General features: G+C 38.2%; 1 protein-coding gene across 1 annotated transcript in view; it reads left to right on the top strand.

Annotated features, from left to right (window-relative positions):
* The window catches only part of LOC103918294 (cytochrome c oxidase assembly protein COX16 homolog, mitochondrial), a 49,892-nt gene that overhangs the window by 10,204 nt on the left and 24,218 nt on the right, over positions 1-15,470 (top strand). The window contains exon 2 of the mRNA XM_009325590.1: positions 1,359-1,436. Within this exon, the coding sequence (XP_009323865.1) occupies positions 1,359-1,436 (78 nt within the window). The remainder of the gene's footprint in view (positions 1-1,358; positions 1,437-15,470) is intronic.

The raw sequence follows: 15,470 nt of genomic DNA, 5'->3' as shown, positions 1-15,470 counted from the left end.
TGCGTTCACATGGTTGTGAGTAGTTTTACCTGCTTGATGGGAAATCACATAGTCCTGCAATTTTTAGAAGGAATAAATGTAGAAGGAGGTTTTTTTGGTGTTTGTGGTTTGGGGTTTGTTTTGGTTTTTGTTTTTTAATTTAAATTGAATGAATATGGCTTTGTGGCCTCAGTGACCTGAACTTCAGATGGCATACTTTTTGGAAAGAACATACATTTTGACTACCTGTGCAGCATAATTATAACAATTCTTGGACACAGGCCATTGCTGCAAACTTAATATGTAGCAAGAAGTCCGCCAGCATTGTGTAGAAAACAGTTACCAGTGCAGCAATAGCCTGTAATGAAGGACTGTAACAGCAATGTGGTATGATAAAATAGGGGGGGGGGGTGGTTTTTTTTTTTCCACTCGGGTCCTTAGAGCTTCCTCATGCTTCCACCTTCCTTAGATGTGCGTCTCTAGATGTGAAGCCTTTTGGCCTCCTGTGCATCTGCCTTAACAGAGAACAGTAGATGGAGTCTGTCAGATCAGAGCAGGAGCAAGAGGCCTGATTCTTCCACAGAGTAGCTAGATTTCTAAGCTAATTTTCAAGTTCTTATGGGTGTTTGTTAACATTACTTGATCTTTTGGTTGGTCTGTCCATTTTTAATGGTAAAAATACATAGACAGTTTTATGATATCCCTCTGTCATAAGAAAGAATAATTTAACAATTTCTTTATGTGGATATGAAGGTTCCCCCACCCCCCACCCTCCCATTTCTCCCTTTATTGTTCATAAGCTTCACAGGTGTGGAGGGAATTGCAAGACAACTAAGGAGGCACTTAATAAAAGTGCAGGTGTGCTGGATATGATTTCTTAGCCTATGTGATAACATATCATTGAACCACAGCTCCAATCAGCTGGACTGTTTAGAAGCTTAATTAGATCTCTTACCCACAGACATCAAGAGTAAGTCAATGTAGCATTGTTACTTCCCCATAGAGTTTGAAAATGATGAGAATAAATCCTGTGGCGGCGAGGTAAAGGTTCCTTTGCTGCAGTTATGTCAGGAAGCCATATGGGGAGGGAAAGAAGGGGTAAGAGGAGAGGAAGTCCCTAGAAAACGTGAGTCATGAAGCAGCTGTCTTTGTACGAAGGAGGAAATTTGTGAAATCCAGACCCAGAGAGTGGAAGAAGGCTCTGACTTGATGTATACTCCCTCTTCTCCTATGCATATCTTCCAATTGATTATTTTCTTCATTTCCTGGTGCTTCTGTTGGAAGAATAGTAGGGTCTTTTGCTAAATGAATTGGGTCAGTATGCAAAGTCTTCTTTTTCGTAGTAGTCCTAACATGTCTGTTTTCATTTTGTTTTTCAGCTATATCTTGTTGGAGGATCTTTTGGACTCCGTGAATTTGCTCAAATAAGATACGATGTCCACAAACTACATGGCAAGGTAGTTGAAATAGTTTTCTTTACTTTTAATTTCATTTTGCTTATGTACTGTCTTGTAAAGGATTGCTAGGACAAGCAAGCCACTGGTATCGGGGATTTGCCTTTCACCACTGGGCCCTGGGCTACAGCTGAGGGTCTTAGGCAGTGAGAAGTGTAGGTAAGGGGCTGACATGATGATGAATCCTTTTACCGTCTGTGAAACGGATCAATGTAAGTAATAGAAAAATTTTGTTCCTTTGGTTGTTTATAAATGGCAATTCTGAATCCCAAGAAAGAAGTGTAGTACATCTAAAAGGAGGTTATTACAAAGATATTGTATCTGATTTAGACTAAGAAAACTGATCTTTTAAAAGTTTCTGTTTTCAAACAATACTTCACATTGAGTATATAATGTTAGATGGTTTTCAGGGCTTGGCAATAAGCAGATACCTTTAACATTGTGCTACATCCTGCTCTTTAAGGTCTGTGAAAGAAACAGGAGCTGGTCTTTATTCAGTATGTCAGAATATACTATATGGAAGAAGCCTTTCTTTGAACAAACTGGAAATGCTCTGAATGAGAGAAATAGGTTGCTTACTAGTGCTACTTACACCTCCAAAGGTTACACTTGTTTCAAATTGTATAGGAAATGATCTGAAAGGAGCATGTCAGTTCAGCAGAAAGTAGTACTGGCTTGCTTTCCCTAACTTTGTAATATACAGGTCTGCCATTGCAATGCAGAGAGGCTTTCTGGTCTCTGTGCTGCTGACTGGCAGGTGGCATGAAGCTTTTTTAAAGACTATATGGCACTTTATATAAAAATATTTGTGTACAACTCTGGACACTGTGGCTTTCTACTGTGGTCAAATCTTTGAGATCCTGAGCTGTTGAGAGTTTGGAGACCCCCTTGTTTTGTCTTAGACTCTTGTTGTGGGCCATCTAAATTACTTTAATCATTCCTCATTGTTCCTTGTGTTGCATACCTAGCTGCAGCCTTTGAAGCACCATGTGGCCCACTCCTGCTCAGTCCTGTATTTGACATAGCCCATAGACAGGGGAGAGTAATCTTACAAATCTTTTCTCCAGTGCTGTCTTCTGGGTAGTTATTTTCTATCAGACCTGGGCTTTTAGAACCAGTTGGAGCATTTAAGTTTTTCTCCAACCAGATGGGGATCACAACAGGAGCAAGAATTTGCCTGTTGTGTTTCTGTCAGTTTTTTGGTCAGATTGATATTCAGTGAATTACATTTGGCCTCCATGATCTGCACTGTGACCGCAGCCCAGGGAAAAAATCCGGTAATAGTTGTGCTCGTTCAGATCTGTGAGGCTCCTTGTCCCAGCATTTATAATCAAGTGAAGCATCATCGAATTAGACAGTAGTACATGAAAGCTCTAAGGGTAAGCTACTGCACCTTGGAATTCTTAAGCTCTGAAAAGCTAAAAGAGGACATCTGCATTCTGCTCTAAGTGGTATTACTTAAGGTTGCAACATCTCTTTTGTGTTTTCTTTTTCTTTTCATTATGTTTTTATTTAGGAATAGATGAAATTTAAATAAAGAACAATGCAGTATTGGCTGAGAACTAGCAACACCAACTTTGGGCTCCTTTGTAGACAGACAAATCAAAGCAATGTGTTCCATTAGTTTCTGTTTCTATGTCCATAAAAATAGAGTTAAGAACCATTCTAATTCATTAAATAAGACATCAAAAGAGATTAGAATGTATTTTAGCTGATAAAGAGAAATAAACCTAGTTTAAAATGTACATGAAACTCAGGAAAAGAACATTAAGTAATTTAAAAACAGTATTAAAAATCCTGATGGTCATAACATCTGTTTAATTTTTCACTGGTTAAAATGTTTTTGTGTTGGTGTAGAGTATGCTTTTCTCATATAATACGCTTTGACTAGCACAAGTCCTTATCAGAACAGGGACAAGCGCTCCTTTTGGGGGGGTTGGACAGTTACATGCAAATTGCAGTAGGCAATAAAATAAACAGGATTTTTTTGTTACGGTTGCTCCTTTGGAATAATAACAATGTTTAATTAAGTAACACTTTTCATACAAGGAGCTCAAAAGACTTTCGTGGAATTTAAATGAATTAACCTTCGTAGCCTTACTGTCCGAAAAGTCAGGATTATTATTTCCATTTTACTGCTGAAAAAATGGAGGTTGTAAAAAGTTAAGCAACCCATCCAAAAGTAGGCTAGGATTTGTAATACCTGAGTACCTATCTTTTTTGATCACGTTTTAAGGATGTGCAAACTATAGTATGCCCCCTTTTGCAAGCATGACTCCTAAACTTGTTTTCTTGCTAATTCAACTGCTAGATAGTCAAGGACTTAGACGATCCTTTTGTAGTACATCTCTACTACATTTCAAATGCTAAGCTATGATCCCTTCCCTTCAAAAGTATTTGTCCTTTTCCTTTTTCAGTCTAACCATTCTCATTGTGCTGAGACAGAAACCACTGAGTTCTCAGTTGACGGTGATATTTTGAAGGAAGTGTTATAGTAGAACTAGTGTCTGTGTTTCAGTGACTGAGGGGTTAACTGCCACTTCCTCTTTGTATTCTTGTGACTTAACAAGCAAAAGCTGCATTAGTGATAATGCCTATGTTAGTAATATCAAACTGGCTTTTGAAGAACGTTCCTTGATAAAGGAACTAAAATTCAAGAGAAAATGATGGTTTGGACTTTTGGGGGAGTACGGTTTGGTGGTGATGAATTGGGCTGGGGCTAGGATTAGGTTTGGGAGAGAGACAGACCCTAGAGCTGTAGCTGGAGTGGGGTGGGAAGGGGCTGCAAAAGGAATTCTGTCCTCTTGTTCATTTGGGCCGCGACTTGGGATCTTGGGCTAAGGCTCAGCCGATGTGTAGGATAGAGAGACAGAGCCTAGAGCTGCAGTTGGAGAGGGGCTATTAGCTTCTCCAGTACAGAAGTTTTATCCATTCAGAATAGCATCTTTGGATATCAGGGCTTTGTATATGTCCATCTCTTGCAAAAGCAAAAAAACATTTTGGGTACACCTTAATTTAGTCAGGATACCTAAATCAGTCATATTCCCTCAGCACACTGAATGTTCTGCGTTTAAAGCGAACTTACGCTGAGACTCTTATTGATGTAAATGCCTGTTTATGCTAGTCAGAATTCTCCTGAACCTAATCAAGGATTTCTCCATCATCTATTGTTGCCAAAATGTCTGTTAATGGAGAAATCATTAGGTTAAGTAATTGTTTCTTTTCTGGGAAGAATTTATGCAAATCACAATTGGTTATAGAAAACCAGGTACGCTTACGGGAAAATCATGTGGAATTAATGGAGAAGAGATGAGTAGGTTTGTATAGGCATTGTTCCAAATGCCTTTATTCTCAAAGGGAAAACTAGACTCTTTCTGTCTTACTTCTCGTTGTGTATGTAATTGAATAGAGATGCTTATTTAAGGAGGTTTTTTTACAGAAAATGTGACTTCTATTAATTATACAGAAAATGTTTCCTTTCAAGTATATTATAATAAATTATTTTTATTTACTGTGTTGACGTTCAAGACATGGTAGAGACTTGCTGTTTCAGATCTAATTTTGGATATAAGAATCTTGGACATGTGGAATGGTCTGTACTATTGGCTGATAGTTACTGTAGAGGGTTGAAGAGAAGCAACGTATTAATTACCTGGGAAACTCTAGGCTTTCAGGCCATCAGCAAGCCATTTAGACTAATAAAATAGAGTTTGTAAGCTCCAAAACTGCTTTGTTGAAGAAGTATTCTTGCGAGGCAAGTTCTCAGAGTATGGGGAGGGGATAGGACTGAGCAAGTTCCTCCAGGGTAACGTGCAGCAGAAGCACTTCCAGGAAAGCTAGAGTCTCTAGGTCATTTTGTCAGGAAAGAAAACATCAATTAGCCTTCGAAGTCTGCAAATAGTTCCTGCTGTGGCTTATGTACCACAGTGTTACTATACTGACCTCTTTAGTGTTTATAAACTATGTCGATCCTGTTCACTTTTCCTTTGTCCTATGCAAAGTAAGTGCACCCCAAAAGTAGAATGCTAAGAAATGAGAATAATAATGTTTTCTGTCTTACTGAGGCAGAAAGTAGAGGCAGTGAAGAGTCAAAATGACAGTTCAGTCTTTTCTCATACATGAGTTTTACCCTTGAATCAGCTGTTGTACATTAAAGTATGAATGACCATGGCGTGGCACTCCAGAGTTAAACTCCAATTGAAAATGAAAATACATGCGTGACCTGTTGTTTCAGAACGCCATCCTCTATGAGCAATAAAAATGTAAAACCGGAAAGAGTATAAAAGGCGTGATGGTGGTGGTGTGAAGCATACTCATTAGTAAGTGTGCTAGGAGCGTAAAGCTTTCTTTATGCAGACAGAGCAGATTGCCTTTAAAATTTCTGTAAAGGGAATGGCAGTGTTTTGAGCTCCTTAGCTAATCTTTTTGACCAATTGACTGGCATGTAATTACCCATGAGACGTTGCTTGTAGACGTCTGCAAGGTGTTAGTGTTGCCATTGTCAATTCTCATTTATTGCATTTACTTGGTGTCTTGAAGTCCTAACTCATGAAATGATAGAACTGTGAGGATCTCAGCTTTCATTTTATAATCCTAGACCTCAGAGTTGGGAAGAAGAGCACGTATGGTGCATAGAGGATTATCCTGGAAGCTTTGCTGTCCTTTGAAAAAGAAAAGAATGAGGAGTGGAAGAGAAAAGAAGGCTAATACAATGACTTATGACACTCTGACGTTTTACTGGTTTACAGCTGTTCTCATAATTGGGCTTGATAGTGATTTAAGTGTGTTGACTGTCTGGTTGGTTATACTCAGTATTACAGTTTTAGAATATTGTTGGTGGGTCCCTGGTTTTGTCCTTTAACGTTGTGTCTTGAAGCTCACAAATGGGTGTGAGGGGACCCACAGCAGCATGCGATTTAAATAAATTCCACTGATATGATTGAAAATTTTATTTCCATCTTGTTCAGGTTCTTGCTTCCGTTCCCTCCTCTACCATGGAGCTCCTCTCTGCCTATGAGCAAGTCACTGAATTTTAGTGAGTCTCACTTTCTCAGCCTGTAAAAGGGAGATAATTAATGCTGCTCTACTTTACATAGGGAACAGGAAAGTTAATTAATTCAAATAGAAGGAATTATTTAAATTCAAATGAGTATTTAAAAAAATATTTCCTCAGGTGGGATCCATTAATTCAAGTGTTTTGGGTCAGGGTGAAATAGTTTAGGAAGAAACAGGAGCAGAGAACTGACAAGTTTCCATGAGGCCTTTTATATCAGGGGAGGACATAACTGTCATTTGCCTCAGGAAGGTCCAGGAAATCAGTCCAGCATTTTCTCATTATTATAAGTGGATAGTTGAGAAGTAAGTGGTATCTGCCTGTTAGAATGCTTTTGTGTTGCAGTCGAAACATTGCTCTGGTTCATAGACATACCGCGGTTTGTTTCGAACTGTTGAGTTGAGATGGTGACAACTGCAGCAGGACAGTGTTTAAATGAGGTTGCAACATCCACCCAAAAAGGCGAATAAATTTGTGAGTGACTGGACAAGACCATGCTGTGTTGCTGGCTGGCACATTCATATTGCTGTCATTATGTAAACTAGCTCAGGTATGTCTACAGGAGTTGCACACATAGGCATGCCCTGAAGTATTACAACTAAAATTGTCTGTTGGTTATTGCTTCTATTTTACCTGCCTATGAACTCCACCTTGATGGGATTTCTGTGCCCCAGCAGAAGTTTGGTTTGTTTTTTTTGTTTTTTTTGTTTTTTTTTTTTTTTTTTTCTGAAAAAGAAGCATTACAGAATTAAATGTAATTTAAAAGGTTATTGTAAAGTTAGTATGGTTTCTGAACAATCTATGTTTCTATATGTCACATCATTTTCTTCCTTTTAATAATGTGTTTCATATGAGGTGAAGATTTTAAAAAAGAATCACCTAAACTTCTGAATATGTCTATAGCATTTAAAATTACACAAGTAATGCTATTTTTTACTTATAGTTGTGGAATGTCAGCAGATTGTCCTCATCATTAAACATATTGCAAGCTACTAGTGCTAGATAGAGCTGGTTTACTGCAAGCTGTCTTGTTTATCTTATTTGAGGACCTGCATCTGTGTTAGAAGACAGTATTTGCTTTATTTGCAAAGCTGTCAAAGATACTAAGAATTTAACTGAGATAGCAAACAGTATTGTAGCTGGATGTAAAGGTGTGTGTTTAACTTTCTTCCCCCAAATTGTTCAACTGACTGAAAATTGGAAGGTATTTTTACTGCAGTTCTTGATGGATAAGTATCCATGCTTGAAATCATATTACACCTTGGTGTTCCCAAAGATCGTAAGTCTGACCAAAACTTGACTGACTTTACCATTTCAAGAAGTAATCTGAATAGGCCAAGTCATTGTGATTGGACTGGACTGGCAAGGCCATGGTGGTGTATTTTGTTCTAATGACAACTAATGGACTTAACGCTATTGCTGCCAGCCCAGGTTGTTCCATGCCCTCAGTTATCTTCTGTGTTCTGCAGGCTTTTTGCTTGATTTTGTTCCAAGTGGATTTAGACTCATCCCCTAGACTTCCTGGTGTGCCAACACGCCCTACCAATGCTAAGGACAATTTAAATTAACACTGTTATTACTAAAAATACTTTAAATGGGTTATTTGTATTATTAAGAGTTAAGGAAGTGAAGTCTAAACTCTCAGTATCTGCTCAGCTAAATCTAAATATATGTGGTGCTATGCACTAAGTCAGGGATTCATCTTGCTTGTGTTTCCATTGTCTTAAATGAAATACTTGGTTTGAGATAGCTATCCAGGCAGCCCGTATAGGAGGTTTGAGAGAGAAATGCCTCCATAATATGCTTCATTCAATTTTAAAATATATGCTTGAGAAAGATGATGTTCTCTTTTGACCAATGGAAAAGTAGAGAGATTGAGCTCAACACTTTATTATTACCACATTTCAGTGAGATGAGTACCATCCTTAGTGTATGAATATATTTGTATTTAATTTGACCAGGGAATGGTAGGTGAGATAAACCTCTGCCTAACTTAAGGTGCAGATGAGTTAGGTTTTTGGACACATATCTTAAAGTGGGATTTATTTTCTCTAGAAATGCCCATCTCTATTCAGCTGACTGTAGGAGGAGCCTAAATAGAGACTTTATGCTTCAAGTCAAAAGTTTAGATGGCTAAAATCAGGTGAGATGAAGCCCACCCTAAATAGTCTTTCCCTGGAGCTTCATTGGCAAACTAGCAGATGGCTTGAAGGTAGAGGAACTCTTATTTAATCCGTTGTTTGTGTCTGAGGTATTATGTGATTCTGGAGAGTTTCCTCTATGATTTAATGGGAGGTTATATTAAAAAGATCCTGTTTGATTTGAGTGTGAACAAAATCAAATCAAAATACCTTTAATTGGTGTCTGGTGGAATTTTTTGGATGGGAAAGGTACCCTTTCTAAATTTGTCAGCAGGGGAATGTGGAATCATTTTAGCGTCTGTCACTGAACTTGGAAGAATAATTAAGTCTTCTCATCTAGCCTCTTGGCATTTATTTATTTATAAATGCATCTTCATGCGTTTAATTGGTTTCAGTAAGCTAATTACACAAGCACAGCGTGGCAAGGGATTGATGTTGGTGATTATTGTTTCTTCTTTTTTTTCCTTAAGCAGGTCAGATTGGCCTGAGTCTCAAGTCTAATGAAGACAAACTTTGGCTAATTTCCTTGTGTAAGTAGATCTAGTTGATTTTCAAAGACTAAATTAATTAAGGAGCTTGGCCCTAGGTCCTCCAAAAATTAAGAAAATAATACACTGAAACGTTGTTTGGTGCTTTAGAGAATGTGAGAGGCATACATTTATGATTGCTTATAGGAAAGGAAAAAAAAAAAGATCTTTGTCAGTCATTTATCTTTATGTAATGAAGCGCATTTTGCTAAATTAAAGCAGACCTTGCTTTCAAGCATGGCCTGCTTAGTGGAGGGTTTTAGAATTGGATGTTAAGTGAGGCAGCCTGGCTCCTGATTGATGGCTAAGCAGGTACCCTTATAGTGTCTTTGTTTCTGTTGGCAGGGGGAATTTGGAACTTGTTACATCTTTTAACCATGGTTCAGAATCATCCAAAGGTAGTAATTTCAGTCCTGCAATATGGCACAGAAATGAAAGGGTAGCAGAGCTCTTCATACTCTGTATTGTGGTGGTACCAAATGTTCAGATATCAGTTTTCTCTCTTGTTTCATTTCAGTCCAGAGGGATTGTATGGAAATGAGCTGTTTATCCATGCTATTCTGGAAGATTTTGAGGTTCAGCTGCTGGTGTTGGGTTCATGTTTTTGCACTGATTTCAGCAAAAACTAATCCATTTTGCTTGAGCTCAGATGACTTCCCCACTTTGTCTCTAAAGAGCTGCTTACTGAATTTGCTGATACCAGACAGAGGTGTATGTTTTCATTTTTCAGACATCCTTTCAGTTTAGCATATTAACCACCATTTTTGTTTAAAAGGCAAATACTGAGTGAGTCTGGAGTTCAGTAAGATTTTTGTTGCTGCGTTCTGAGGCTGACACTGTTTGTATGCTTTTGAATGGTTTCCAGTGATTTGATCCACCTAGACCCACTGCTTATTGTCACCACAAACAGCTTAAAGCACTGTAGGACAACCTGGAGATAAGGTATTGCCCATACCTGCCCTTTCATACCATCTTACATCAAGTTGAAAAAAATGAGACCAAGGCCATCTAGCCTGTTCTGATGAAACCAGGAGACCTGTCAATAGCAGAAGACTTCTATTAATAACCTGAAACAGGTATGGGCTCTCAAAATCATAATACGGTTGTTAAAAGTTGGGACAGTCTCATTAAATCTGGATGTGATGATGTTAATAATAGCAATACAGAGATTATTTTGGTAATATATGTGTTCGCTGATGAAGAATTAAAGCTGTACTAATTTTTAACTTTGAAATACCTGGTTTTTAAATGAATCTTTAGTTTCAATCTTGTAATATCATGCCAGCATAATTTTTTTGCAGTGCATATGAAAAGGTATTGTTAATGATACTGAGTTTGGCCAGAGACCCTAAATAATAATATTCAGTGTTTCCATGGTAAAGTGTTTCACTGAATCCTTGTCAAGCTTTTTTTAATAAGTTTTTTTTGGGTTTTGGTTTTTTTTTTTGGAAGAAAAGCCCTTACCTATCAGTTTCTATGTATGCAGTTGTTACTACTACTGTAGAAATTGCAGGGTTTTTCTGCCATCCATGCTAGGATGTCATGCTATATCCTGTGTGTAAGGATATATTAATAAAGATCATTGAATCAAAACTAGCATGTCTCTGAGAGGCAGAGAGGTCTTGCACCTTTTATAAAGATTGGAAAAATTGACTTAAAGTTTCAGGGGCTTAATATCTGTCTAGATCTAAAGTTTTGATTCCTAAAACTTTCATTCTGTGGCTGCCTGGATGTATATCGCTTTTGGACTGAAGATCCTTGACGTGCCTAAGACTCTGCTTTCGGCCAAGCTCTCTACTACCATAGTTTTCATGGTGCTGCCTAGCTTGGCATCTATTAAATATACAGAAAATCTTTTAGGCTCTATTAAATAGGTGTTCCTCAATCTGTGTTAGCTGAGATGGGAGCGCTGCTAAGTGAGCTGTTGAGTACAACTTGTGAGGCTTCATACAAAATGGCTGTAGAAGTAGGGATGCTGCTTCCTGCGACCTGCTGGTTCAGCCAGAGGGCAGGTACCCAGGATGTGGATGAGAGTTTCAAGGCACATCTCCTTTCTCTGGGAAACATGCAGTAACCGTAAATTTGTAGATTGCCTGGAGCTGCAGGCATTATCAGCTTTCCTTTTTAAAACTCATCTCTGTATGGAGTAGTTAAGAAATTGGAAGAATGAGGCAGAAAATGTGATTGTGACCCAGTGGTTAGATTATATATGTGAAGTAGGGGAAACCTGGTTTTTAATTCCTATGCCATTTAGAATTTCTGTATTTTTATCAAATGAGTATTCGATATTAAACATCTTGAAGCTGGGCCCCCTTTTTTCAGGGCATTGTTCTTTCTCTGAAATGAGGGATTTATTCTTCTTCTTTAAAGCAAACAAATAAAACCTGGTCCACCTCACTCCGAGATGGCTAAAGACTGAATCCTAACTGGAAGGCAGTATCTCCTCGAATCTCAGGATAAGTTGTCTAGTAGTTAGAGAAGTGGAATGAAGACAAACTCTTCAGCCTTTCCTCCTGTCTCTCTGTAGTTACTGCTGCTCTAATTGCTGCCCAGTGTGTATCCCCTTTCTAAGCATCTAAATCTTCTCTTGCTTGTTTGTTTTGGTTTTTTTTTGTTTTGGTTTTTTTTTATTCCAGAAGTCTAATTCAGGCTGTGGATTTTGCTACACAACCAGGTGCTAGGTCCCTGTAAATCTAGTTCTGAATCTTTAGATGTGTGTACTAACACATACGTGCCCATTGCTATTTACGTATCTTGAACTAGTAAATACCTTGGTGGCCCTATACATTGTTCCAGCTTTCTCATCTGTGTATGCAAGTTGTGGATGCACTTAGAAGATTGCTTTAGAGTGAGTGCTTCATGCGAGGGCTCTCATATTTATGTCCAGGAAATTCAGGACAGAATCTGGACCCTATCTGGCATGTCTTACTCGGGAGTACTCAGTAAAGGAAGCATGCTAGGTATGTTCTGCACACAAGGTAACTTTGTTTGGATGCACGAAACTCCTGGTGGATATACATTGTCCAGAATTTCCAAGCATCAAGCAGCCACATTAGAGCTACCACCTGACTATGCTGCCCAGCATCTGGAAATTCCAGGCAAATGACCAAATTTGTCTTTTTTTTTTTTTGCCTGGATAGAATTTCTGTTTGGAAAAAAGGTCTGTGTCTGGAGAAACCTGGTCATCTGGCAGCCTTACCTCAGATTATTGTGCTTCTCTGTGATAAAATACAAAATAGAGTGCAAGTATGAAGAGTTCCTTGTTTTAAACAGAAGCCATTTTTTCCATTTCATAATTCTTGATGGTGTTTCTGTTGTCAAGATTAGATTCAGATGAAGAGAAGGTTATTAACTGGAAAAACTAATTCTGATGCCGTTGCAAGTGGAACTAATTTCAGTACATAAAATGTTGATAGATTTCAGATTTTTACATTTTGTATACTACCAAGAATCGTTTGGTTGCTTTAAATCCTGTCACATTGCCACAATTAATTACTAGTATTTTTGCCTTGCAATTGAAGTGATTACAAGTGTGTAATTTAGCTTCAGGCAGCTTTTAGCCAAAACATAATTTAATATCCAGCTGTTTTTACCCTCACCTCCCTCAAGCACCGGAAGACATCTAGCTTTCCAGACTCATCTTGTAAAACCAGTAGCCATGGTGTCAGCAGGTTGAAGCTCAAACAGAAGTACTGGGGTCCCAGTCCCTAGACCAGGATTTTCTGCACTTCTTGACTTGTAGATCACTACAGTTTTTACCAAGAAAGTGTTGAAAACCCTTTGCCCGGGAGTGTTTCCGTTTTAAGTGCGATCTCTGTCTAGATGGACCTTCCCTTTCTTCTCCTTTGTGTTTTGAGGCTAGAAAGACTCAAGTCAGTTGGTTCTGTTGCAAACTACAGCTATGTGGCAGTCTGAAAAAGCAGAGCCCAAACTCGTATCTGGAGTACAACCGCTAATGAGAAGGGAAAATGTGTAATCTGTCTCTCTTCAAATATCTGTCACTGCAGAAAGCATTTATAGGTTCGCCTGTCATTCAATAGGTGATGTATTTTCCCTGGAGTCAGCACTGAACCTCCTGTATATTGTGTCAGGCAGTGCTTAACTGTCTTTTTTTGATGAGGCATAAAAATGAGACTTTGCCTTTAGAACCTTAATGAGTGCTGAAATTAATGTTGTAGCTGGTACAACATCATATCTTGCCTCCCTGCAGTGCAGCTCAAGGAGGGTAGAAGGTATCTGAGATTGTATGTTGTCTCTGTGCAAGTAGTTGGGCAGCTATGGGGTCAAGAAATTCACAAGCTCTCCCTAACAGTCCTTCCACTTCTGCACCCTCAAAGACTGTGTGTGCTATTCATAAAGCCTACTAAGCATAAGCTCTGGGATGATTCAGAGCAGGAGACTAATTTAGGTATTCCCAGAGGAACCTCTCTTTCTTCATTGATTACGGAGAGAATGTAGGAATACAAGCTTTCTGGATACTGCATAGAGAAGAGAGATGACTTGTTGTATTAATATCTAAAATGTATGAATTAAAATATTTTTCATTCATAATTCCCACTGAATTTGGTAGAATTGTTTTGTTAATGTTAGATGTTTAGCCCTTATAAGTTGTTGTGGTTTAACCTCAGCCGGCAACTGAGCACTACACAGCCGCTCGCTCACTCTCCCCGCCCCAGTGGGATGGGGGAGAGAATTTGAAGAGTAAAAGTGAGAAAACTCATGAGTTGAGGTAAGAACAGTTTAATAATTGAAATAAAATAGTAATAATAATTAAAAAATATACAAAGCAAGTGATGCACAATGCAATTGCTCACCACCCGCCGACCAATGCCCAGCCAGTCCCTGAGCAGCGGCCCCCCCGGCCAGCTTTCCCCCAGTTTATGTCCCAAGCATGACGTCACATGGTATGGAATGTCCCTGTGGCCAGTTTGGGTCAGCTGTCCTGGCTGTGCCCCCTCCCAGCTTCTTGTGCACCTCCAGCCTTCCCAGTCGGCAGAGCATGGGAAGCTGAAAAGTCCTTGATTTAGTGTAAGCATTACCTAGCAACAACTGAAACATCGGTGTGTTATCAACATTATTCTCATCATAAATCCAAACCACAGCACTGTACCAGCTACTAGGAAGAAAATTAACTCTATCCCAGCCGAAACCAGGACATAAGTACATCTGGCGTAATAGGAAAACAGTAACTTTGCTGCTCATGTTTTAAATTTAATTGCACCAGTTCTTATCATTATAACTTTCTCTAATGTATCCATCAGAATGTCTGAGCGTTTGGCAGGTAAACGTGGTTTATTAAAAATAGTGGCAAAATATCTTTCAAAAGAAAATAGTGCATGATGTACAAATGTGTTGCAAATTCTAGTAATCTAAAATATAGGTAATTTGGAAAACGAAAAGTTTTCTGTAAGTGCAAAGTATTAGAATAGGTTTTTTCTTCTTACTGTAAAACTTCACTAGATGTCAGTGTGGAAAGTATTTTTACATAAAAGCTATGTGAATTGTAGAATGAGAAGTGTTAATTCCTTTAACACGTGCAGAATTAGGATGGCACTTACTAGAATTTGATAGTCGGAGGGTTTCTCAATACATAATTTATTTGCAGAACACAATTTCAGGACAACCAAAGCAATTTCGATAAGTTCGCACTGAATTCTGAAAATTGTTTCTGTTCAAATAGACATAAAAAAGTGAAAATTTGTTTCGGTACTTACAGAAAGTTTTGAGATTTTTATTAAAAATCAAAAAGACATTTAAAAACATAATTAAAAACAATTTTTAGGGTTAAAACAGACTTTTTGGTTTTGTTTTATATTGTTACTTATTTTGAGTCAGCAAAAATTTAAATGTATATTTTCTTGGTGTTGGTTTGCGAAAGCAGGACTTATTTGTATGAGGGTAGCAAGTATATTTTCACATGGCTCAAGACAGAGTTTAGGCATTAACTTACGCATTTAGAAAAGAAAAAAAATGCATATACATTTATATAAGTTTAAGTTTGATTAAGGAAAGCATTCCTAATCTGTAAGTGTGCTTGTGCATTCTTTTAAATGTATTATGTGTTTATATGACATTTGAAGAATCAGACTATCTCTGTTCCTACATAAGAAGGTTGGTCGGTTGGGGTTTTTGGGGTTTGAGGGTTTTTTTGAGGGGTGGTGGTTTTTGTTGTTTTATTGAAGCTTCAGTGCTTTTATTGAAGCTTTAAGGTTTGGTCTCCTATGAGATAGACTTTTCCCTTTAAATGAATTCCTTTGTGTTTCTGAACTGATACACCAAGCAAAAGATAGTGGTTTAGATATTGTATGGTGCCTTT

This window comes from Pygoscelis adeliae, unplaced genomic scaffold (assembly GCF_000699105.1).
Source record: "Pygoscelis adeliae isolate BGI_AS28 unplaced genomic scaffold, ASM69910v1 Scaffold356, whole genome shotgun sequence".
NCBI lineage: Eukaryota > Metazoa > Chordata > Aves > Sphenisciformes > Spheniscidae > Pygoscelis > Pygoscelis adeliae.
This window is presented reverse-complemented; position numbering and strand designations above follow the sequence as displayed.